The 24,545-nt window shown below is 45.4% G+C and overlaps 1 protein-coding gene across 3 annotated transcripts; it reads left to right on the forward strand.

The window, feature by feature from the left end:
* The first annotated feature begins 382 nt into the window (after window positions 1-382).
* Window positions 383-23,250, forward strand: ACSL6 (acyl-CoA synthetase long-chain family member 6). Of its 3 annotated transcripts, none has more exons than XM_010081950.1 (17): window positions 383-502; window positions 646-745; window positions 1,317-1,495; window positions 2,521-2,553; window positions 3,492-3,543; window positions 8,427-8,500; window positions 10,899-10,976; window positions 13,544-13,678; window positions 14,791-14,925; window positions 16,575-16,670; window positions 17,503-17,575; window positions 18,529-18,617; window positions 19,184-19,300; window positions 19,551-19,694; window positions 20,531-20,632; window positions 21,242-21,313; window positions 23,110-23,250. In XM_010081950.1, the coding sequence occupies exons 2-17, from the start codon at window positions 682-684 to the stop codon at window positions 23,248-23,250; spliced, it is 1,584 nt and encodes a 527-aa protein (XP_010080252.1). In that variant the 5' UTR covers window positions 383-502; window positions 646-681. The 3 variants fall into 3 exon arrangements, with proteins under 3 accessions (XP_010080252.1, XP_010080251.1, XP_010080253.1); XM_010081949.1 differs by lacking the exon at window positions 10,899-10,976 and adding an exon at window positions 11,034-11,111; XM_010081951.1 differs by lacking the exon at window positions 10,899-10,976 and adding an exon at window position 8,812 and having other exon boundaries at window positions 389-502; window positions 13,587-13,678.
* The last annotated feature ends 1,295 nt before the right edge of the window (window positions 23,251-24,545 follow it).

The following is a 24,545-nucleotide window of genomic DNA, read 5'->3' on the forward strand; positions in this document are numbered from 1 at the left end:
TCCCCCAGAGCTCCCACCCTGCCCAGCAGAGGATAGGGGTGTTAAGGTGCCCGTCGGTAACACATACACTAGACCGGGAGGTTGCCAGCACGCCATGTGACGGCTCTTGGTTTCCCCATCCGGGCACATCCCGGTGCTGGACAGGCTTTCGGGGACCAGCCCATGCCACCAGCCCACTCATGACAGCAGCACTGACGTGCTCAAAGCCGTGGGCATTGCCAGCCAGAGCTCAGCTCCTAGTCAGCTACTGATGGCTTGTGATAACATAAAATATTGGGCTTTTAAGACAGCAAATACAATAATTCGAGAGGCTTCCCTGTATAAGCTAAGTCTTGCTTTGCTTGGTATTGCTTATATTCCTTTTTTTTAATGTATTTTTTTTTTTCTCTCCAAACTCCAGGTGGCTGAACGAGCAGAAGCTCTGGGCTCAGGGCTGCTGCAGCAGGGCTGCAAGCCATGCACGAAGCAGTTCATTGGGGTCTTTGCTCAAAACCGTCCAGAGGTGAGATTTTAAGTTCAACTTGGTGCTGTATTAATAACGTTCCTGGCTTCTGAGCTTGCTTTACACTTGAAGCTTGTTCTCGAGTGTGTTAAATCTGCTCCTGTGGCCCCTTCTCACCGTCATGCCCTGATGTCCTCCTGCAGTGGATCATTTCTGAGCTGGCGTGCTACACCTACTCCATGGTGGTGGTTCCCCTCTATGACACCTTGGGTCCTGGAGCCATTCGTTACATCATCAACACAGGTAAAAAAAAAAAATAAAAAAATTGTAATCTTCTCCAGTTTTATCGCTCAGATTGGTTTATTTTCTTCTGCTTTCCAAAAGATGGGTGATTTTACACATTGAGTAGCTGGAAGTCACTTAGAGAGGTGTCAGGGGAGCGGGGTGTCCCCACGCTGGGCCAGGTTTGCCTCTGCTGCATTTCCAGTCACGCACAGCCACGGATGGGGCTGCTCTGACGGCAGGAATTACTCCACGGCCACCCACTCCTCTGCTGCTTTGTATTTTGCCTCCTAGAGTTTTTAGCCCACATGGTGAGCAACTTTAGTATTTTGAACTGAATCCCAGAATAATTGTAGATGTCAGTTACATCTCCGGCATTGATTAGTTAAAATCAATTAGTTTAAGCAAATTAATTTTAGTTGGCTAGAATTGTAGCAATTTCCTAAGAGAACTGTATATTATACTCTAGCATTTGTGATGTTAGCCTGAAGTGAATATCAGAGCTGATATAACGTGAGCGATGAGCCAGCAGCCAGTCTTGCATTAAAAAATAATTTACTGTAAACAGCTCATTTGGCTGCTTTTCTTCCAGCTGACATTTCCACGGTCATCTGTGACAAACCCGAAAAAGCCAGAGTACTCCTGGACCACGTGGAGAGGAGGGAAACGCCAGGTCTGAGCTCCATCATCCTGATGGACCCGTTCGAGAAGGAGCTGACGGAGAGAGGGCGGTGCTGCGGGGTTCGCATCCAGACCATGCAGGAGGTGGAGGTGCGTTTGCTCTCCCTCTCTCTTTACTGTATCTTGTAGTTTCTGTAAAAAGACAGTGAAATACACCAGGACTTGTGAACTGCATGGCAGGTGTGAGTGTCTGGAGAGCCCAAGAGAGCACCTTGGGGCTGTTAATATTGATGCTCAGTGCAGCTGGCTCTTGGTGTTATTCCTTGCTGATAGGAGAGCCAACGTTTCAATCCTTCCTGCTCAAATAAGGTATCAGCTGCTATTTAAGCCTGGAAAGTGGAGAGGGCTGCTCGAGACACTGTCGTCCTACATGTAAGCCTACAGCCTTGCATTTATTGGCAGAAACACATACATGGTATGTGGCTGAGAGACCTCATCACTCTCTACAGCTGCCTGAAAGGAGGGTGCAGTGAGGTGGGTGCTGGGCTCTGCTCTAAAGCAACAAGTGATGGGACAAGAGGAAATGTCCTCAAGTTGCGCCAGGGGAGGTTTAGGTTGGATATTAGAAAAAAATTCTTCACTGAAAGAGTGCTCAGGCATTGGAACAGGCTGCCCAGGGCAGTGGTGGAGTCACCATCCCTGGAGGGGGTCAAGAAACGTGTCGATGTGGTGCTTGGGGACATGGGTTAGTGGGTTGGGTGGGGTTGGGTTGATGGTTGGACTTGATGACCCTTGTGGTCTTTTCCAACCTTAATGATTCTATGATTCTATGTTATGAATACATTTTAGTGGGTTAGGTGGCGTTGGGTTGACGGTTGGACTTGACGATTCTTGTGATCTTTTCCAACCTTAATGATTCTATTCTATTTCTATTCTATTCTATACTATGGAAACAGCCTGGATCCAGCTCAACCAAACCAGGCACTACTTGAAATCTGAGGCTGGCATTGCAGTGAACACAATAAACTTGGGATAGAAAAGATGACCTAAGCGTTAGCCACAAATTCATCTGCTCTAGCTCATGCTCTCCCTTAGCGGTTTGCAGATTATTAGGAAGTGGGTTACACCACAGGAATTAACATGGAAATCATTTTTGTTCCTTTGTTCTCTTTCAGGACTGCGGCCATGAGAATCGCCACGTGCCTGTGGTGAGTGTTGGCACGCTGCTTTTCCCACTTACAATTGCAGCTGCCTGTGTTACATTTATTTCCCTGACGAGAGAGGGAAGGCTTTGCTCTGGCAGAAGCTTCGTGTCCGTAGGGGCTGTGCCCCGTGGGAGGCAGCGGAGGAGCCCAGGGGCTGTCCATGCCATCCCCTGGAGCTGGGCACCGTTCGCTTCATACCTTCTGCCTGGGACGCTTCATGGAGATAGTTCACCCTTGCTGAACATGTTAGACAGTAATTAAATGCCATTGTTAAGCCACACTAATTCCACTCCCTTACCCAGGCAGCAGCAGGAAATATTTTTGCACCCTTGGCTTTCTGGTGGGGTTTCTACAGCTCAGAAACGCCTCTTGGCAGTATTGCTCTGGGATATTTTTGGGAAATCACATTGATATTTGTCACTAGCTGCTCATACTTGTGCAAAGCTTTCAAGAGCAGCCTCCTTCAGGCCACTTATTTATTAATTTGTGACCCAAAATAGCGCATAGGGATGCTGAGAGTGCAGCAAACGGGAGCAATCAGCAGCTTTGGAAGATTGTCCCCTGCTGTGGACAACCAACGTTTCCAGAATTTATCTGGGCATCAGTACATCACCTCAAGTTTTCGCACACACCTGCAGGTATAGACGGTGTCTTTGAAAACACCAATGACAAGACAAATATTCCCTCAAAGTCTTCTTATGCTCAAGCACGCCCTTAATGCCGCTGGAGCAAAGCCTAAGGGAGGAGTAGAGTCTGCAGAAACCTGATAAAAAGAGTTTTATGACGATCTTTTATATTTGCCAAGGGCAATGAAAGCTTTTTATTGCAGAGATGAAATACAATTGGTTTGATCTTTAATTTTACACAGTGACTACAGCCTGCCCTGGACCCTGCTGCATTTGATTGATGTGATTTTTCTTACTCTCCTTGTGCATTTCTAGCCTCCTCGGCCAGAAGATCTGTCCATTGTCTGTTTTACTAGTGGCACTACAGGTAAGGGAAGAGGCATTTTAGTCTCGAAATGTTAGAACAGATTATCAAATTAATTATTAAATACCACTTCAGCATGCGCAAACATACTGATAGGGCAATGATACTTCTCTGCATTTTTTAGTATTTATAGATGTATATAGATTTCTGTGGATTGCAAATGAAAAATAGTGACGTAATTATTTTTCACTTGAATTCCCTGACATACAATTCAGCAGTATGGTTTTCCTGTCGTCTGGAAATCTGCCCATGGTTCTGTTTCCCATTTTGCAGTGTAGTTTGTGAAGCACTTGATTGATTGATATTTATCTGCTGCAAATGTTTAAAAAAAAAAAAAAAAAAAAGAAAATGCAGAAATGCAGGTCCACAGCTTTCTGTTCTCTGGATCCTGAGCACATTTTCCTGCCAGTTCTCAGCAGAAGCAGTGCTTTCTCCTCTCTCCACACCCTGGTTTTCATACGGCTTGCAGGAATTTCCTCCTCTTGTAACATCTACCAAAAATCTGTAGTGATTGCTCGGGAAAGCGCTTTGATACTTCCCAGCAGGGAAGGGCCATGCTGCAGGGGCTGCTGGAGGGGCTCTCCCAGGTTTACCCATTCTCTGAGGATTGAGAACGAACGCTTGGTCCGGCCCCAAACATCCTCAGATTGGCCTCCGCTCATTTAGAGCTGCCCTCCAAGGAGGAGCTGCTTGTGCTGCCCAGGCTGCAGAGAGAAAACCTGCCATCGGGCTGAGCCGGAGGGGACATCCTCGCCTTCAGCCTCCTGGAGAAGACTTGTTCTGCAGAGCAGGTAGGCAACTGCTTCATCAAGTGCAAACTCAAAATGTCACAAAAGGCGCAGATTTTTTATTTTTTTTTCCCTTCATGCATCATCCTTTGTTTTGAGATCTGTGCCCCTCCGAGCACCCCGGGCAGTGCGCGGTGTGAAAGGAGCCGTGCCTCTGCTCTGTCTCAGCAGTGGGAATTCCTCGAAAGAACAGGTTAAGCCCTGTGCAGGCTGCAGATGTCAGAGCTGTGTACGGGCTGTGCCCTTGCAAAGCGTCTGGGCACAGGTGGGAGTTGTAGGAAACGAAAGGAGCTGTGCCTGCAGATACAGTGGGGAACAATTTGTTCGTGTGGATTTTAAAGTGCAGAGCAATTATTTTTCCAAGTCATGTTTTTGTTGCTATTTTTATTTCTAAATAAGAAATTCTGAACAGAGAAGGGTTTTTTTTCATTTTCTTTTTTTATGTGCAAATGTGATCATGGGCTGGTTTCTGGCTTTGTGCTTTTCTATGGAACATGCCTGATTTTTATTTATAAATAAGAAATTCTGAATAGAGAAGGGTTTTTTAAATTTTATTTTTTTATGTGCAAATGTGATCATGGGCTGGTTTCTGGCTTTGTGCTTTTCTATGGAACATGCCTGAAGTTACAGAAATAGCACAACCCAGGAGCTCATTTGCTTTCTCCCACCCAAACCAGAGATTTCAAATTCTGCAAATTGTCTGCAAACTAAATGCTCCCAGAGCAATGCTTTGTGAACCTCTGCCCCGTCCTCTGCAGCTGGAGGACTTTGCACATCACCTCCTGGCTTTTCCAGGGCTTGCATCAACACTCTGGTCTGTTTTCCATGCTGTGTTTTGATGTGAAAGGCTCGGCTTTTTGTATAGCCCATGTTAGGATATTTTTAATGAGCAGATTTAGAATTTTCTTCCACTGGATGTGTTTCCAAGTGCTTTTTCAATTCTGAAGGGCTCTAAATACTTTTGTATGGTGTGAAACCAGTCTTCGCTATAGGGTTTGTAACCTGGGAATTGTAGAATTGGAAACAATTTTAGCTGTTTAAAAAAACAACAACAAAAAGAAAAAACAACCAAAAAAAAACCAGGAGTGGACTTTAATGTGTGCTTTCCTTTGATAGGATCGGATGTCCAAAAGCCTCCCCAGGCTGAAGGGAGAGACCGCTCGAGGTTGCTCAAGACCAACTGTCACTGTACCAAGAAATCACCAGCGCTCAGAAATGGGCCAAAGGCACACAGATATCCCCAAACCATCAGGATACAATTTTCCACGCTGGCTACTCCAGAGAAGCAAATTGTCCTTTCCTCAAGGATCCACCTGTGACCAGTTGGATAAAAATTGCACCCCAGCAGCTTCTCGCAGCCTGCCGGCGCATATCCCTGCCTGCCGGAGGCTCCCGGCGGAGGAGAGCGCTTACATCCCAAACGCTGATGGATCCCACCACCGAGTTAGTGCTGGAGCTGCTACGGGAAGGACCCATCTAGGGCCATGGAAAAGGTTCTTCTGGTGCTTCTGAGACCTGTCAGACGCGCTTGGCACTGGGATAAGGAGGAACTGCCATACTCAGGCTGCCGACTGACCGGGATCGCAGCGCACCCGTTCCCGTAACAGGACACTCACGCGGCGTGTCTCTACGAGGAAATTCAAACTTGAGAGCGGTGTTGCAGATCTGACATTGATTTTTTTAAAAAAGGAAAGCAGCATCACTGCCAGCCTTTTTCTCTTAAAGTGGTAAACCTGGGAAAAGGCTCATAGTAAGGGTCACCTGTTCTGCTGGGTTAACTCTTAAAACAGGAGAGCTAAAGGAGGTCCAAATTTACAGGAATCCCCCAGCCCCAAAAGCTGCAGCTCTCCCGTGGCAGCATGGTTTGTTCTGGATTCCTCCTGATGAAGGCTGTCCTGGCTCTGGCACTGCTGCTCCGCTTTGATGCCGTTAACACCCGCAGCCTGTTGGGATGCTGGACCCGCTGCCAGCACATGGGGGAAGGAGCCAGGATGGTCCCACCGCTTCCAGGCACATCCCGGTGATTTGAGCAGAGGCACTGCATTTGCATTAAAAAAAATAATTAGAGGTGGAGTAAGTAAATGAGGCTGAGGTCTCAAAGCACCTGAGAAGTCTTCCAAAACCATCTGAAGAGCTGTGTCTGTGAGGAGCCAGACCTGTCGCTGGTGTGGCCGCAGGGTGCAGGTTTGCATTTCAAACTCGCGCAACGCTGCGGGAGCACGGCCGCGTGTAGAACGGCAGGAGCTGAGCACACGTTTGGCCAGACAGGGGCAGGTCCTGGGCTGATGACGTGTATTTACAACTGACGTTGGTTCCTGGAGTTTCTTGAGGTCTGGACCCACGTGCACACCCAGCTGTGAAAATAAACGGCTCAAAACAAAAGCTGCCTGGCGGAGCGGGTGCCCGCAGCCTGTCCGCACAGCGCGTGATGGAAGGATGCCAGCCCTCGCTTCACCTCGGAGCATCGGAGGAGGATGAATGGACATGAGCCCAAAATAGCCCTCGGTGCAGGGTGTCCATCCGCAAGCACTTGGGACTGCGTTACTCAGCGGCACTCGGCACACCAGAGATGGATGTTCAGTGGAACACGTTGTGTTCTAAATGTCCTGCTCCAGCGCAATAAATGCATGCGATCATTACTGCTTCTGTTGAGGTCTTGGTTGAATTATTTGAGAGGCTGGATAGCAGGGATGTTGGTGAAGCTGGCAGGGCAGCTCCTGTGCTGGTGCCGCAGCCTGCAAACTTCTCTGAAACCCAGAGGATGGAGCATATCTCCCTGCGCTGAAACCAATTCACAAAACACCATTGCCCCTTCCTAATCTGAGGAAGCCAGAATTTCATTGAATTGAATGTAAATTGTTAATTCATTCATGATTTACACCTTTGGCAGGCTGTGGGATCCATCATTAGCTGGAGCAGCATCGCAAAGCTCCCGGGGGCTTCCCTGTGCCCGCCGTGCCGGGGCTGCCCGGGGTCCCTGCGGATAAAGCTCCTCTGATCAGCTTCCGCGCGGCGTGGCAGGAGCTGCGCTGCAGTGGCGTGATCGAATTAAAACAATCTGCTTAAAAACACGCTGGAGGGAGAGGCTGGCTCTGTAATCGTTATTTGAGCTGAGCTCCACCTTCTTTTTGGAAAGAAACCCTTTGAGGGTGATGGAAAGGGACGGTGCTGCAGCAGGAGGGCGTGCGGAGCCCCCCATGCCCCCACCGCAGGCAGGCGTTTCGGAGGGGTCCCTCGGTACAGTCTGTGTGCCAGCAGGTTTCAGGCTGTTGGATGAGGCTTTGAGCAACCTGGGCTGGTGGGAGGTGTCCCCGCCCATGGCAGGGGGTGGCACTGGGTGGGCTTTAAGGCCCCTTCCAGCCCAAACCCTTCTGTGATTCTGTGATTTGCTGCTTAACTAACCCCGTATTTTGGCGTACAGATATGAAATGCAAAAGCTGTCTTGTGGTGCGAAGGGGAATTCTCAGCTCGGAAGAGAAAAGAGGGTGAAAATACTGATGGCATCGAGCTGCACAGGGGCTTTGCTGGTTCCTGATGGGTTCGGTGCTGTTTGCAGGACCCCTCTGCTCTGCTGCTGGCAGTATTAATGACTTCCCTTAACTGCAGGCTCATAGAGTCTCCTTGTAGCTGAATGTTTACCATGTCTTACCTGTTTTCTGCATTGTTCAGGTTATCCAGTGCATAAATAAGAGCTGAACAGCCTTTTGAATGGGGCTCGTTGGTATTCAGGATCACTCTTAGTCAAAATCCGTATGAAAGAAATCCCACCTGCGGAGGCTGGGAACTGTCAGCCAGGGCTGATGGTCATACTCATCGAGCAGCTCCATCTGAGCGCTATCATAAACTGCAGTTGGGCTATTTGTGGTGGAAACTGTTGTTCAGGTCTCCAATAGAAATATTAATCCTTCCAGAATAATTTGATTAAATTTTGATTATTACAGTAAGTGCTTATTGCACAGAAATGGCTGTGAATATTACCTAAGTTTTAAAATTTAAAAAGAGAACTGAATATTTTGACCATGTTGCTTTGGTTTTTGTTAAGCTTTTGGAAATGAATCACTGGCTCATCTTTTAAAATCCCTCTCTGTTTCCTTTCAGGAAACCCCAAAGGCGCGATGCTGACCCATGGGAATGTGGTTGCTGACTTTTCAGGCTTTTTGAAAGTGACGGAGGTGAATACCCTGATTTAGAAAATGTTGCCGTGTGCGGAGTGTGTGGGTTGGGCTGTGTCCCTGCGTGGGCTGGAAATGTGCTCCTGCAGATGAGAGGTGAAATGTCTCTTACTCAGAGGGCCAAATCCCTGCAAACGGGAGCAAGTCTGAGTTTACAGCACCGGAGGGCATTACATCCCCTTCCCAGCACCAGCTCCCTGGCTCTGGAGGGCTCCCAGTGCTTCCAGGAGCAATGTTGGCTCCTGTAAATCACTTAACTCCTCTCAAAGAATTAGGAAAGCAAACGAGCCCTGTATGGGTGCTCAGCAAAGGGTACAGGGGTCCACTTTGAAGGATGCCCACGCAATGTCCTCATTTATTTGAAAGCTCTCTGCATAGAAAGTGTGTATCTATGAGAACATACACATTTTTACAAGAATGGTTAATTTCATCGATATTACAGTATATTTTGGTTTCCGTTACACATATTTTTAAAAAAGCGTATCACTAGCCAAGTACCCATATAACGTTTCATGCAATGTGTAAACTTGTGTTCAGAAGCAATATAGGAAGCAGAATTGCTTTAGTACAACATATTAAGGATTTTATGCAGTTTGTACCTAACAAATATAAAGAATCTATTTTTTTTTGTAGGAAACAGGCAAGTCTATAAAGTCGTGATGTCCACACGGGATGGACAGTTTGTTGCCTTACACCCCTTGTTGGTCTTATTATTGGTGCAGAAAATCTTGCAGCCTTAGTACCTTAATCCATGAAATTTCTGAGATTTCCGGAATCACAGAAATCCCACCGAACCCACGTGTTCCAGCCTTTGCAGGGTTGTGTCTCCCGTAGTTTGCAGTAGGAGATGTCGATACAGCCGCTCGCTGCAGCCAGCCCTCGGGCTCCGCAGCATGGACCGTTCGCTGGCTTCAGAGGCGGCGAGATGCAGAAATGGACACTGATGGGTGGCTGTGTCTGAGCTGCAAAGGGCAGGACCTTCATGTGGGAAGAGAACTAAATTGGAGAGAGGTTGAGAAGTTAGAACTTCCAGACCTGGCCCACCAATCTATTGTCTGGGCACTTAAAGCAGTGTAAAAAAAAAAAAAAAAAAAACAAAAAAAAAGCACAGCTAGTGATGCCAATAGTTTTATGTTACTGTGCTTGCAGAAAATGAGGTTAATTTTAAATAATGTATAAATAGCTCTGCAGGCCCTAATAGCTTAATTCAGACCAACACATAAAATAATACGAAACGGGATGCTGAAAACGCCCACGTGGTCAATCGTGTTTGACTTCACTAGGTGATGGTTGGGAGGGCATACCCAAATCTCACTTGCCCAGATTTAACTCCAATAAAATATTCCCCGAGGAAGAAAATCCTGTGCCTGCATCCACCGCCATGTCCCAGGTCACGGACTATTGATTCTGTCCCAGCAGTGGAGATGCAAAGTGGGTATAAACCGCTAATACTGTGAGCTAATCGATTTTATACCCATTCTCCACTAACCACTGCCTTTGTGCAAGTTATTGGGTAATCAAGCTTTCAGTTTTTCTAATCCATAATATTACAGCAAGCCTTACCTCGGGAAATGCAGGTAGAAAGGCAGCTTGTCTTTTGGGGCATGGACCAGGTAAAGGCTCTCAGTGCCTTTCTTTACTCCAGCCCACGAGACAGAGTTAAAACCTCGGCAAACCAAAGACTTGGGTTATTTTTTATTTTTTGCATAATTTGTCCAGCCTTCTTTTTCCCTGCTGCATCTGTGGGGCAGCGACAATGCCCTTCAAATCCCATTTTAATCACTTAAAATGATGATGAACACTAACAGAAACCATTAATTTTTCATCTGAAAAAAAAAATCATTAATTTCCCCAACATATTCTGATTCAAATCAATGATTAACCTAAGGAAAAGGAAAAAATCCATAGCTTGGACTGCAGTAACCCGGTGCATCCCCGCTGGGCTCTGGGCAACGCGCAGCCCCGCTGGCTCCCAGGAGGCTCCTCCAGGTTTGCACCAGGATCCCGCAGCTCTGCGCACAGCCAGGAGCACAACCGGGGGGCTCAGCACCTCCTGGTAGGAAGCAGAGAATAAAAAAGGAGTTCTCTGCCAGGCAGGGCGAGCCTCCGTTTCCAGCTGAGCTGTGTGGATCCGATACACCTTCTGCCATGGAGAGACCTCTCCGTGTCCTTCTGTGTACATCTCCGTGCTCTCTACTCCTCCTGCTAACCCAGCTCCATCGACGCTGTGGCTTAACGCTTCCCTCCGTCCTCCGCTGCTCCTCCCTTCCTCTCTCGACAGTCTTTACCCTTTTTGCTCCTCTGGTGCCATTTTTCTTTTTTTATTGTTTTATGACTTTCTTGTTGTCTTCCTGTCAGTGTTTCTTTCCTTTCTGTCTCCCATGCCCTCCACCTGCAGAAAGTGATCTTTCCGAGACAGGACGATGTGCTCATCTCCTTCCTGCCTCTGGCTCACATGTTTGAAAGAGTTATACAGGTAAGAATCCTGCCTGAACTGACGAGGCCTCGTGGGGCTCCTTGTGTTTTCTTCCAGAGTCAGTGGTCTCCCACTTGTGAGGATGTTCACATTTCCTATTTGCCTTTAGCACACATGTTTGAGAGAATGGTACAGGTAAGGTCCTAGTGTCAGTGGAAATCGTCTTTTTTCCCACACCAAAAAAAAAAAAAAAAAAAAAAAAAAAGAAAATGAATAAAATACTAAATACGCAGCAATATCTCCTAGCATTAAAAACAGCTTGTACTCCAGAAGTGCCACGTGCAGAACATCAGGGCCAGGAGTCCAGAGCCATTCCAGGAGAGTTTCCCAGGCTCTCCAGTTTACACTGGTGGCTCTGAGATTGGGAAATGGCCCTTTGTTAATGAGCAGAAATTCCTACCTGCAGGATTTGGGGGGGCAGCTTTTCAAAGCACTCTAGGGTCAGGTATCACAGGAGTCAAAATAATTTCGTGCCATTTCCACATCAGCTAAAATCCTTTTATTGCATAAATAACCAGATCTGAAAAAAAAAAAAAAACAACCAAAAAACTTGCAGATATTGAAAAAGGGGAAACTAAGCCCAAGGTGTGAGGCAGGTGACCCTCCTGGCGGGGCAGCGTTCGGTGGGCATTCCCTGGAAGGCAGCGTCCCCTGGAAAGGATGGCAAACAGCAGTGCTAACTCCTGCAGCCCGCTGAACTGACTTTTCCCAGCTCTTTTCGTGCTGCAGTCGGTGTGTTAGGCACGTCAGATGAGACAGCCACAGCAGTGCTCCTGGCCTGAGATGCTGCAAAGTGAAAACTGATCCAATACGTGAAGATTGGATCTGGATTCAGCTGCAGATCTAGACCTTCTCAGGGAGGACTGTTTGGGGCTGAAAGGGTATTTTTTGAGCCAGACAAGTATCCGAATATAAGCCTCCCACTCTGCAGTAATGTCTGTGCCAGAAATAATATATTCTGCCCTGTTCAAAAACTTGCAAATTGGACGTGAAAGCCTGTGAAAGATTTGGAGAAATACAGCCCAGCCCGTCTTCACTTGTAAGCCTCATTTTAAAAGGCAAGTTGGTCAGTATGCCACCACTATTCAGGCAAACCGCTCTGCCAGCAAACAAGAACATAATAATTAAAAAATCACCTGGTGGGAAAAAAATTTAGAAGTATTTGAAATAACATAATTTCACAGGATGTTGCCATATTGAAAGGGCAGGCGTCCAAAGGATGTTCAGGTTTATCCTCCCTGCTAAAAAAACCTCATCAATATAAAGATTTTTTTCAAAAGGGCTGAAAAGGAATTTTTCAAAAGCATTCTGAACAGCAAGCGCTGGGTCGGCTTCCCTAGTTTTAGCCAACGTTAGTAGTTCCTGGAACTTACAGTTAAAAATTATACAGATGCATTCTTTAAAGCTAAAAATGTCTAATAGTTATTTGTAATTCCCAATGAGAGCGCTGATTATATTTTCAGTTTTTTTAAATTCATGTGCATGTGCAGTATAAAGCAGATTTATCGGTGTGATGCTCATTAAACACACATCATGTATAAAGCAGATTTATCGGTGTGATGCTCATTAAACCCACATCACACGTACGAAATTCCGGTGGTTGCAGCTGATGGAGACAATCTCTAACTGGTTGACAGAGCAGCGGTTAGAACGAGAGATTTTTAGGAGCAGCACAAAAAGACTCAGGTGTCTCTCAAGGAATTTTAAACTGGTTTAGTTATTTGTGGGGGACAAGTCCACCAAAGGGAGATGATGTTCTCAGTCTACCCCTGGCAGAGCTCAGTGAGTGCACTGGTCTGGGCTCAGGAAGGCTGGGATGCTCTCCAGTGATAAAATGACAAGTTTTACCAAGTTTTACCAAGTTTTTTACCAAGTTAGCGACCAGTCCTTGGCGGAGTTGTGACGAGCAGAGCTGCTGCTCCAGCTGGCTCCCCGCAGGCAGCCTGCCCAGCCCCATCCCGCCCGTCCAGCTCTGTTCCGATCCCATCCGAGTTTCTGTTTTCTTTCCAAGCACAAAACTCCTGGATCTGTAGTTTCTCTACAATTTAGCACCTTTGATGAAGTGGGCTGCTGTTTCTGGGATATAGGATCAGGCACCATATTGCTAACATAGTCTATATTGTTGTATTTAAACAAAACTAAAGATTTAACACCTGAAAATTGGCTGCTGTCAGTCTGTTTTACAATATTTTGTAATATGCACTTTTTTATCGACCATAGGTCCTCATGCTGTCAGCTGCTATTGTAGGTCTGGGCTTCAGAGAAGTTCAGATCCAGAATCTGACCATAACTCACACTTCTCCCTTTAGAAATCCCTTCTAACAGCTTTGGTTCCTTGTTCCTCCAGAAGCAGGGGCCAGTTTGGCGGATGCTGAGCTGCCAGTGCTGGAAAGTGCCCAGAACTAGCCCTAGATTTCTGTTCAGTGCACAATATGTATTTCTAAAGCCCTGTTTTTGCCCTGTTGGAGAGCAGAATAGCAGGAAAGGCATTTCCGCGCTTGGGAGGGATGCTCTGCTGGGGGAATTCAAAGCAAAGCAGTTATACGTGTTCCTGTTTCTCCCACCAGTCTGTAGTGTACTGCCACGGGGGGCGGATCGGGTTCTTTCAAGGAGACATCCGTCTCTTATCGGACGATATGAAAGCGTTGCGCCCAACCATCTTCCCCGTCGTGCCGCGGCTGTTAAACAGGATGTACGATAAGGTGAGTTTCATTTTGGGTTTTTTTTTGTAATAATAAAAGTTTATGTCCCTCGAGTAGTTAGCTGAAAGAATTCCCTGCTGATTTCCTGAGCACATTATACTGCTTCTGCCTTACTGCAAACATATTCCTACCCCGTGTAACCGATAAATCTGCTCCAAGCTGTAAGTCTGCTATTTACACAGGCTGCAGAGACGGCTGTTGCATATTAATTAATATGTAACCCCTCTGCGTTAGCCCCTTGCCCTGTTCTCACTGGGGTTACTGGGGACATTGCCAGAAATTAGGGATTTTTTTAAATCACAGAAACACCAGTCAAACCTGGACACACTGGGAGTTTTTGTGCCCTTCAACCAGTTTTGGAACTTGGATCTCTCTTTCTGGCGGCAATGACGGCTCAAAATCAGGAACTGCAAAAAGGAAGATTTAGGCAGTGTAACCATGAGGCTGACTTTTGGATCTAGAAAAATTTAAAACTTAGAGATGGTCTTGAAAGGTATTTAAGACCGGCATGTCTGGTCATGGTGTTAAATCTGTTTGGCCAGCTGGGAATATTTATTCCTCAGAAGATTTATCCTCTAGAGCTGAGCTTAAGTGCAAGCTGCTGATTTAATTTTTCCCAAGGTCAGGGCTGTGGGATCAGGGGTTCTGGTGCCTCATTAGAGGGACGGGTGGGCACTGGGGGTTTCTCCTTTGTAGGGATGCAGTTCCTGCTGGTCTCGGATTAAGCTTAGGTAAACGTAGCCCCCATCAACTCATCACCTGGTACCTGCTTCAGCTGCCAAGTGTTCAGGTGTCTCATTCCTAGTTGCCCAGATTGCGTGATTTCACTGAATCCTAGCATAGAAATCATATAGAAATACCATATAAACCTAGTCCAAGCCTGCCCTACCATCCTCTCCCCTTTTTCCCAAAGGATCAGGGTGTACAACAGCAAATGAAGTGACACAACCCACTCCTTTGTTTTTTCCCCACTAACAAAGCCCTAGTGTGGTCTTGCTGATGCCACGTACCCCCCTGCGCTGGCAGAACCCCCTGGCTGTAACGGCAAGGGCAGGTGTTGATGTTTTCTCTCTCCCGGGTGCCGCGCTCCCCACCACCCCGCGCTCCCGCAGATCTTCAGCCAGGCGGACACATCCCTCAAGCGCTGGTTGCTGGAATTCGCCGCCAAACGGAAAAAAGCAGAAGTTCGGAATGGGATCATTAGGAACGACAGCTTGTGGGATAAACTCTTCTTTAATAAAATACAGGTAAGGAATTGAAGAAGTGAGTCTGAAGTCAAAGAACTGTCATTTCTTCTAGCAACGACTGATTTTCCTTGAAGTCGGCGTGGTCCGCTTGCCTGATGATGAGCTGTAGGCAACGGCTACTCTCTAGTGATTAGCAGACTGAAAATTTGAATAGAAAATGCTTGCCTGATGATGAGCTGTGGGCAACGGCTACTCTCTAGCGATTAGCAGACTGAAAATTTGAATAGAAAAAGGAGATGGAGCACCGTTTGTTGTTCCATTACCGTTCACATTAACTCGTGCCACATTTATTTTTATTTATGTATTTATTTTCAAGCACCATGCATAAGATGCCAAAATCTCGTTTCCATTAGGGATAGTGGAGGGAGGCACTTGCCTTCTGCCGGGTGAAGTTGCCCAGAAGCAGGATCGTCGCCTCCTGCCCGACACCAGGGCTGCTGTCACCTCCTCCGTGTGGGGACCGGGTACCCATCGTGGCCCCTGCCTGTGCCCCAGGGATAAATGGGTTCTTCCCGCTCACACCCAGCAAGGGGCAGGGGAGAGGATTGCATCAAACCCTCTCCTGTCTTCTCCCAGAGGGTGTGGAATTCAGGAAGGCAGTCATGAAAAGAGGAGTAAGTGATCAAAGAGATGTCACTCTAAAGCTTTTTGCAAATTCTCTATAGATCTGATTGGATTTAGGGTCAGGTTTCAGTTGTGCATATCCAAAATGTCTTTTTTTTCATAGGAAAACAAGAATAAGGGTGTGGGGATAAATGCTTGCTGTGCATCACACACCTCCTTGGTAAAAAAAAAAAAAAAAAAAAAAAAAAAAAAAAAGGCTTTAAAACAGGTACTCTGGGTGCTGCACTACTCCAGCAGGCTCTGATACTTCACTTTTTTAATTGGATAACTTATCTGGAGACATGCCACTTTATTTTTAACTAAAGAAACTGACTGTACTTTTCGCCTGCGGATTAGTTGTCCTCGGTGCGCCCAGCCAGCAGAGTTCACGCGGCGCTGACGGAGCACAGATACGAGGCAGGCTGCATGGCGATTCCAGAGCTGGCGAGAGTGGCAGATATATCCAGGAGTTGCTTTCTTTTGTGCTGGGTTTTCTTTTTACTTTTGGAATAAGAAAAAAGAAATGAAGAGGGGAAAAAAAGAAATGTAACATAGGAATTGATGTAAAACCCTCCAGAAATATTTGAAGGTCTTAAAAAAGGGACAGCATTCTTTCAGGTGGCTTGGGAGCCAATTCATTAAAAAAACCGAGGTGCAAATAAGCAAAGAAAACCGGAGGGGGGAAGAGCCCAATTTTTACCCAATGGTTCCCAGGCGCAGGCAGCCGCAGGAGTCGAGTCGGAGCAGCTCATCCTCCGAGGGCTGTGGGGCTCCCACCCCCACACATCCAATGTTTTTTTTCTTGGGGCACTATTTCTATCTGTGAGGGAAACAGTTATTGCTTTTAAGATTTAGTTGGCTTCTTATCCCTAAGGGAAGATCCAGGGCCAGTTCATATTTTTGTAGCACAACAGCCTCTGTTCTAGAGAGAGCAGAGTGGGACCGTTCTGTGCAAGTTCTGTACAAGCGATGCTCATGGACGCTGCTGTTTCAGCCACCTGTAATGATCTGTGATGCTTTTTTTGTTTTCTTACCCTATCAAACAGGCCAGCCTGGGTGGGTGCGTTCGCATGATAGTCACCGGCGCTGCCCCCGCGTCTCCGACCGTCCTGGGCTTCCTCCGCGCGGCTCTCGGATGCCAGGTGGGCTCGTGTGGCTCTCTGGAGCCGTTCATTCACTGTCAGCTGGGAAACACACCGCATTTACGAAAGAGGATGGCTTAGGACCTCTGAGCTACATTTAGGCCAGCTTCACCAGGCTTGATCCAACAGCAGCTGCGGGGCTGAGGATACACACAGCGCCCGAGTGTCCCCAGAGCTCGACCGGTGGGCAGGGGAAGGGAGCAGCAGGCAAGCGCTGCTTTCCCTGGGGCCAGCTGCCAAAAAAAAGTCCAGACTCATGCCACCTGTCTCTCAGCGCTTAATTGAGTATGTGCAATTAAACGTGCTTGTGCATGTGTTAGGAACTTTGTTACATGAGGTTTATATATAAATGGAGAAAGATAATCTTTAGATGGCAATTTAACCCGCTGAAAATGCCCACTGTGTTATTCTCTTGGACTAGGAAGCCCAGGGCAACCAAAACCCTCATTCAAGAGCCTAAAATTAGGTGAAAAAAAAATTAAAAGGTGTATTTTCAGAATGTTCCACAAAAATACCTTTTTTCCCCCCCACTAATAAATTCCCCTCATAGAGTAACATACTTCTCAGCTCAAAAGCTAATTGCTGAACTTGTCTTCTCACCATTTTCAGCCCTACGGAGCCATGGTAATTCACAGCGATGTAAATGAAATTCTGTATATTGTAAGAGCTGGGGAGAGTGTCCCTGTGCTAAACGTGTGCCCGTGCACTGCAGCTGGCAGGATTAGCTGACAGGACTGGGCAGCAGAAGGCAATTCTTAGAATTTTATTCTGTAACAGTGAAATCCTATATTCATGATTGTTACCGCTTTAAAGATTCCTGTTTCTTCGCCAGGTTTACGAAGGGTATGGCCAAACAGAATGCACAGCTGGATGCACCTTTACCACCCCCGGTGACTGGACATCAGGTATTGATTTTCTTCCACTATTCCCAGAAAGAAAAGAAATTCACATTTCTTTAGAAAATTCCAGACTGGAATATCACAGGGTTTTATGCAACATTTGCCATTGTGTGAATAATCTCCAGCAAATGTAATGTTCTTGAGAGTATCACTGGTCCAGATAAATACCCAGGGATCCGATGTTGGGCACGTTTGCCTGTGGAGATTTGGGATTTTCCTTTGAGCTGGTATTTGCAATACTCTCATCTCTGCACTCCCAGCGCTGAGAGTCTGCTCTAGAGCGCTGGAGGCAAATGGGAATTTAGGAGAATGTTTGTTATAATGAAATACTGGAAAAAAGAAAATATTAATACACTCATGTACTTAGTGAGCAAACTCGGGCTTCGAATGCGTATCCACCGCTGCTCAATGCTTTGTGTACTTCAGGCTTTCAAAACTTTTGAATCTTGACAAAATAAGCTAAAAATTAGCACTAAGCAAGATACAGATAATGTGTACAAGTACTGCGGCTTAATTTCTTCTCAATATAATTCATCAGTATTTATAAAAATGTTTTGAAATGGGTATTACCCTCATTCAAATGAACAGCAGTAGGTACCCTGGACATTGGAAATTGGTCTGGCCACTGCAGGGGCAGGGGGAAACGTGTTCAGCGTAACATCCTACGGGTGGGATTCCCAGGTGATTAAAACCATGAGAGTCCAGAGCTTTGTGTGCTTTTGTAAGGAGGTAAGCTTAAAAAATGAGTGGTCTCTTACAGGTAAGGGAGGCATGGTCTGCATTTCGACATGTTTGAAAAAATATATGTATCCAAAGAGGAGGTTCAGCTATTTAGTGTTAATAGTTCAAAACCTTAAATGAGGAAATTCTGTATCTGCAGCTGTGCAAGCAACTAATTATAAAATGCTAATTATTGTTTATCGGAGAGATGACGAGTGGTTGATAACTGTGATTTCCAGGTCACGTAGGAGCTCCTTTGCCTTGTAACTTAATCAGATTGAAGGATGTGGAAGAGTTGAATTATTTTGCTTCCAAAGGAGAAGGAGAGGTAACGCCTCAAATTTTATATCAAATTCTCAGCAGCTAGTACTCCATTAAGTTGTAGTTATAGAATCATTTTACTTTTGTAAGGTGCATGGTTGCAGATATTAAGATCAGGAAAGGAAAACGTCAATTCAGCAATAGAGCAGCAAAGCATTAATTAAAGAGGGGCTGTGGCAGTACTTCCAGCCAGTGCCGTGCCTGATACTTGAACAGCTAAGACTGAATCAATTAGTTCAGCTACGAAGAGCTGAATTGCTGTGATTTCTTCACTGCTGTTATTTCTATAGTGCACCTCAATTAAACTTATTGAAATAACTTGGGTTTTTTTTAACTGCAAGCTGAATGCAAACCAACTTCAAGCAAATCAGTTTTGCATTCCCTACTTCAAATTTCCATTACTCTGAAAAAAATCCATAGGTCATTTTATAACTCAATGTATTTTAGTTTCACAGAGCACAGTCATTGAGTCAACCTTTAAAACATTTCCATTTTAGTGAATCACTACTTGTCTTGTTAGTATTTATAGCAGAATAATAAAATAATTTATCATCAACTCTGGCTGTTTTGCAGATTTGTGTGAAAGGACCAAATGTTTTCAAAGGTTATCTGAAAGATGAAGAGAAGACCACGGAAGCGCTGGACCCAGAGGGCTGGCTGCACACTGGAGACATTGGGAAATGGTTACCTGTGCGTACTGGTCAGACGCTTAGTTCTTATCTCAACTGTATTATCCCATGTATATTTTCAAGTACTGAACTTAAATTTCCAAGCAGATCTACCTTCACAAAGGATTAAGTTTCTATTTTGCAGAATAAGTTTGATACGTCAGTGAAGCATTTCCTGGCAATGGAACGAGCTCTGTTAAAAGCAGACCGCTTACTGAGTCTCTGTGGTCTAATAACTTCTCTGGGACCTCTTCATTTCTTTCTCCTAACAGAATGGGACTCTTAAAATTATTGATCGGAAAAAGCACATATTTAAACTTGCTCAGGGAGAATATATTGCACCGGAGAAGATAGAGAATATCTATATCCGCAGTGACCCCGTCGCCCAGACCTATGTCCATGGAGACAGCCTGCAGGTAAGAACTAACTCTTCAGAAAATCTCACTTTATTCTTTGTAAACAGAAGACAGAGAGCTGGGCATGAACGAGGGGAAAGCAGGAGTGGATCGTGCCCCATTTTTACCCCAATGCCTCCCTCCTGTTCTGGAGCTGAGCTGCTGGTGTGACCCCCAGCAGTCTGGAGGGTGTTGTGGCCAGAGCTCAAGCCTTTCCATTTGTTTCCGTGTCCCCCTTCGGCTCTCTAAAGCTCTCCTTTGCCACGTTGCCTGCGGCGAGCTAGCTGAGGGCAAAGCCACGCTGCTCCATGGCCACTGCCTACCTGTTTTGGCCAGTCTTGGCCAGTCTTGTCCTGTTTTTGCCTTGCCCCTCTCCCCAAATTACAGCCTATTTGCAGCTGCACATGCCATGAAGACGGTTAATTCGCATCTTTATAGAAACGTGTACAGCTTCTGAAACCACCGCAGCTCATCCCTCTGCCATCGAGTGGCCACAGACACGAGGCTTCCCTCGGCATTGGAGTCTGCCCAGGAACTGCACGGGTGTAAATGACACGGGCTGCGTTCGGCTCTGATTAATGCAACATTTAATTAATGCCCAAGCAGAACACAAACCCACCTGAAGGTATTAAAATTGTGTTGGTAAACGCAGGAACAGTCACAGAGAGCCTTGTACCCGAGGAAAAGGCACAGACACCAAAACAGACTTCGCTATGACATGTCAGCAAATTATTGACATAATTAAACACAAAGTGATAAACACTCAGCACGTTCAGCCGGCTGTGGATTCAGTTCTGCGTAGAGCCTTAAACGTTGTTCAGCTTTTGCCTGCAACTCTCCTTCTCCTTCCCCTCCAGGCCTTCCTGGTGGGAATTGTGGTGCCCGACTCCGAAGTTATGCCAGGCTGGGCGAAGAAAAGAGGCTTTGAAGGAACATATGCAGAACTCTGTAAAAATAAGGTTTGTCTTTCTGTGTCTCTGCAGTACAGATGTTTTTTTCCCGTTATGAATGATGGCAGTGACAAGGATTGTTTCTTTCCTGAGAATGAAGCAGGGCTGACCTGGATACAGTGATGCGTGCCAACCGATGGCGCAGACCTCTGCAAACTCCTCCATGGGGGGACCAAGGGTCTGTCTTGCAGAGAACAAGTAGGAGAGGTTGTATTTGCTGAGATGTCTTAAGCAAGGATCCCAGCCTTATTTACATGTGCTAATACTGAGTAGCTGAGTCGCATCACATCCATGAACACGGATGCCACTGGGTCACCCATTGGTGTCCATGGGAAATAATTCTGCATTTAAGTCTAGCAAATGGTTGAAGGATCACAAATTTAAGCATCTGTGCTACATATGTTTGAAAATCTAATCTCACCTTTCAGGCTGAGGGAAGAGTTAACATCACACATGTTTAATGTTTGTACATTTCTTTAATAGCATATTCGCTAATTAGGCATTAAGTATCAACAAGGCACTTGAACTTTACTCAGAAATGTGTTTTCTTGATGAATGATGCCGTAATTGTAAGGTTGGCTCTGATACTTCATGAGGAATCGGTGTGTTTTACCCCAGGCTCTGCAGCAGGCGATACTGGAAGACATGGTACGGTTGGGGAAGGAGAGCGGGCTACATTCCTTCGAGCAGGTAAATGAAACAATTCATACATTATTTGGTGTGGTCAGACAATTTGTCCGTTTGCCCTAAATGGGGCTTTGCCAGCATTTGTTGTTACTACACATCCTTGTTGCAGCTGCACACGGTGTTTTCAGAAAGAGCTTTACTGCTGGCGAGCTGTATTTGTTCCTTGGGAAAATATACACACTGTGATCCTGCCTTCCACTCAGGCTTGAAATCTGAATTAAATTTAGTGAAAGCTTTGGGTGCAGAGGTCAAAATCTAATCCAGGGATATGGATAATCTCCAGTCTGACAGCCAGCGGTCAAGAGAAATATCTGGAGGACTCTGGTGCTTCTGCCACTGAAAGCACTGCTCAGAAACTGGGTCACTAATTACCCGCCTTGTAACTGACCTAGGAAATGCTGCTGGTTTGTTTATTTTCAGCCTGTGTACTAATTCTTTTCTGGTGTTTGTGTAAATATTTCTGCAACAGAGCTACAATCACTTCAGAAGGAGAGATCTGAAATCAACCATGGATTACATAGCATTAAAAACCCCGTTAAAAAAACCAAAAACAAACAACAAACCACCACAGTTTAAAATGTCACCTGTTTATTTCTGTTAAAATAATGAACATCTTAATCATTACATAAATTAGCAAGGGCCTTTTTGCTTTTGTTTAGGCTGTTTCTGGGTGGCAATTCTAACAAGTAATTCACTATATCTGAGCGCAGCAGAAACACCATTAAACAGCAACTTGTTATTCTTCATTTCTCAGTCACACATGCAAATGAAATGATAGTAAAAATAAATTAATTTTAAAATAAAATTCAATATAAAGCACGGTTTGCGATGCACATAATTGTGTGTGGTAGTAAGTCTGGTTTGCTCCTGCCATAGCCTTCACAGTATGAAACACCCTCAAGTAATCTATTCTATAGCAGTTTGCAATTAATGAACTACAAAGCAGCGAGGAAAGCCGTGCCATCCTTCTAAAAGTGAAGAAGAAATGTTTTTCATTTCCAAACTAAAGGGCTTCAAAATTAGCAGCTCTGTTGTGGTACACAATCTTAAAATCAAAACTTTGAGCCAGATATGATAGCTAATGTTCTGTAGAATGGGCTCCCCTGTGTATGGAGGAGCCACTCGTTGTCATCTCCGTCCTTGTGCCAGAGCCCTGACCTTGGTCCTCATGTTGGCAATGACAACTCCGGCTTCTAGAGCCAGCAGCTCCCAGCAAGCGGGGGAGGCATTCATAGCACGAACGCTGATTTTGTGAAGGACATCACTGGGGGAGGAACTGGACCACACTGCCTACAGGGGGAAAAATGAATCACAAATCTCATGGGAATTTAAAAACTGATTCTCAGACTATTTTCCTGCAAATCCCAGTCTAACAAAATGCAAAGCAGTCTGGTTTGGGGAATCAGGAAAGCAGCAGATGGCTGGGGAGTTTTGTCTGAAATCGGTGGGCTATGACCAGTCACGCAGCAGTTTTCTGCTTTCTCCCACACCAGCGCTCCCACAGATGCTCTGGAAGGCAAAGCTCGCTCCCATCTGCACTGCCAGGCTCCTGCTGTGCTCGGAGACAGCGCCGGGAACAAGGGCAGCCTTCTAAAATCCTGTTTGCCCAGGCTGAATGATTTTATACCATTTTCATTAGCTAGTAAAACGCCATCAATTCTCCTTTTTTAAGGATGCACCAGGCACAGGGCTCCAGGCACAGCCGGAGGTAACGCAGCAAGGCTGCTCTAAGAACTGATGATTATTGAGTGTGATGCCTGTAATTTTTGCTATAAAAATATCCTTTTTTTTAATTTCAGGTCAAAGCCATTTACATTCACTCCGATATGTTCTCAGTACAAAACGGTTTGCTGACACCAACATTAAAGGCTAAGAGACCAGAACTAAGAGATTACTTCAAAAAACAAATAGAAGAGCTATATTCAAGCATCTCCATCTGAAAGCACGGGAGGAATCTTCAGAATAACGGACTTCGTAGCAATATTAGAATAATACTCAAAAGTCCAGAGCCAGAATGACAAAGCTGAAATGGATAAGCATCTGAGCCTTTCGTTGTTCTAAGATTTCACCACTAACCAGAATCTTCCTTCTTTTTTCCATCAGGTGTTACACAGTTTATTTTTTACTCTATGTACACAGTAGGGTACTACTAAGAATTATGCTAAATTGCCACAAAATATACAGAAATGTCAATCTATGACCAGGTAAATTATGGAAATTTACCTTATTAATAACTACAAACATTTTTAATTAAAATAGGGAAAAATTCAGGTATGTCTGTTGATATTTGATTGTATATAACCTAAGACATTAGCAACTAAAATTGTGGATAATTGAATAATGTGGTCTACCTCAAACAATCAGTGATTGATGGTGAAAGTCTATTTTCCCTAATCTGGAACTTCAAGCTGGATATTCGTTTATATATTAAGTGATGGGTTTTATATTTTTCCAGGAGATAAATGACATTGATTTGATTTAAGCATTAATGACCTAACAAACAACCAGAAATAGGAACAAATCTCCTGCTATTTGTACTTTATAGACCTATTAGTATATTACATCTAACAGATTATTATTATTGTTATTATTATTATTATTATATTAACAGATATTACTTTGAAATGACAAGAACAGGTTAGGAAGCGGTAGGATAGAATTCTCTCTCTTTCCTTTCCATCCAACCTCAATTTCTCCCTGGCACGCTGGTTTGACGTTAGGGTCTCCATCAGCTCATGGACAGCTGAACTCCTCAAAGTGAGAAGGTTGCAAAAGCACTACTGGCTCTGCTGCAGCTTTCTGGGGAGTCCACATTAACCCATCTGCTCCCAGTCCCTAATTTATTACTTTACATGCTGCTAATACTGCATCGTCCAGCTGGACTAACTCCCTTTGAGAAATGGAGCACAAGGCATGAGCTGCAATTCTGAACGGGGCTTAGCAAAACAAACTAGTTTGGGAAAAAGGCCAAACCTTTTTGAGATGCAGCAGTGCTGGGTATCCTCTGGCCGGCCACGGAAGAGAAGGACATCTTGCTCCAGAAGGTCCCCCGGGATGGGTGAAGGGCTGTGTTGGCCACTGCTGTTGGAAGGTGTCGTGGGATGGTAGGACATTGGACATGGCTGCAGAAAGGCTTGCTAAGAAAATATCTTTATGTTCATACGTCTGAAAGCCTCGGTTCCCGCTGTCATCGCTTCCAGTGGGCTCTCTGGAACAAACAGCAAGTTGTCGGGAT

The sequence above is a fragment of the Pterocles gutturalis genome, unplaced genomic scaffold (assembly GCF_000699245.1).
Source record: "Pterocles gutturalis isolate BGI_N339 unplaced genomic scaffold, ASM69924v1 scaffold5899, whole genome shotgun sequence".
NCBI lineage: Eukaryota > Metazoa > Chordata > Aves > Pterocliformes > Pteroclidae > Pterocles > Pterocles gutturalis.

Coding starts and splice junctions, on each gene's coding strand:
- ACSL6 (XM_010081950.1), top strand. CDS start 682: ATGGTGGTGGTTCCCCTCTATGACACCTTGGGTCCTGGAGCCATTCGT. Junction 746..1,316: donor TCGTTACATCATCAACACAG/GTAAAAAAAAAA, acceptor CTTTTCTTCCAG/CTGACATTTCCACGGTCATC. Junction 19,695..20,530: donor TCCATGGAGACAGCCTGCAG/GTAAGAACTAAC, acceptor CTTCCCCTCCAG/GCCTTCCTGGTGGGAATTGT.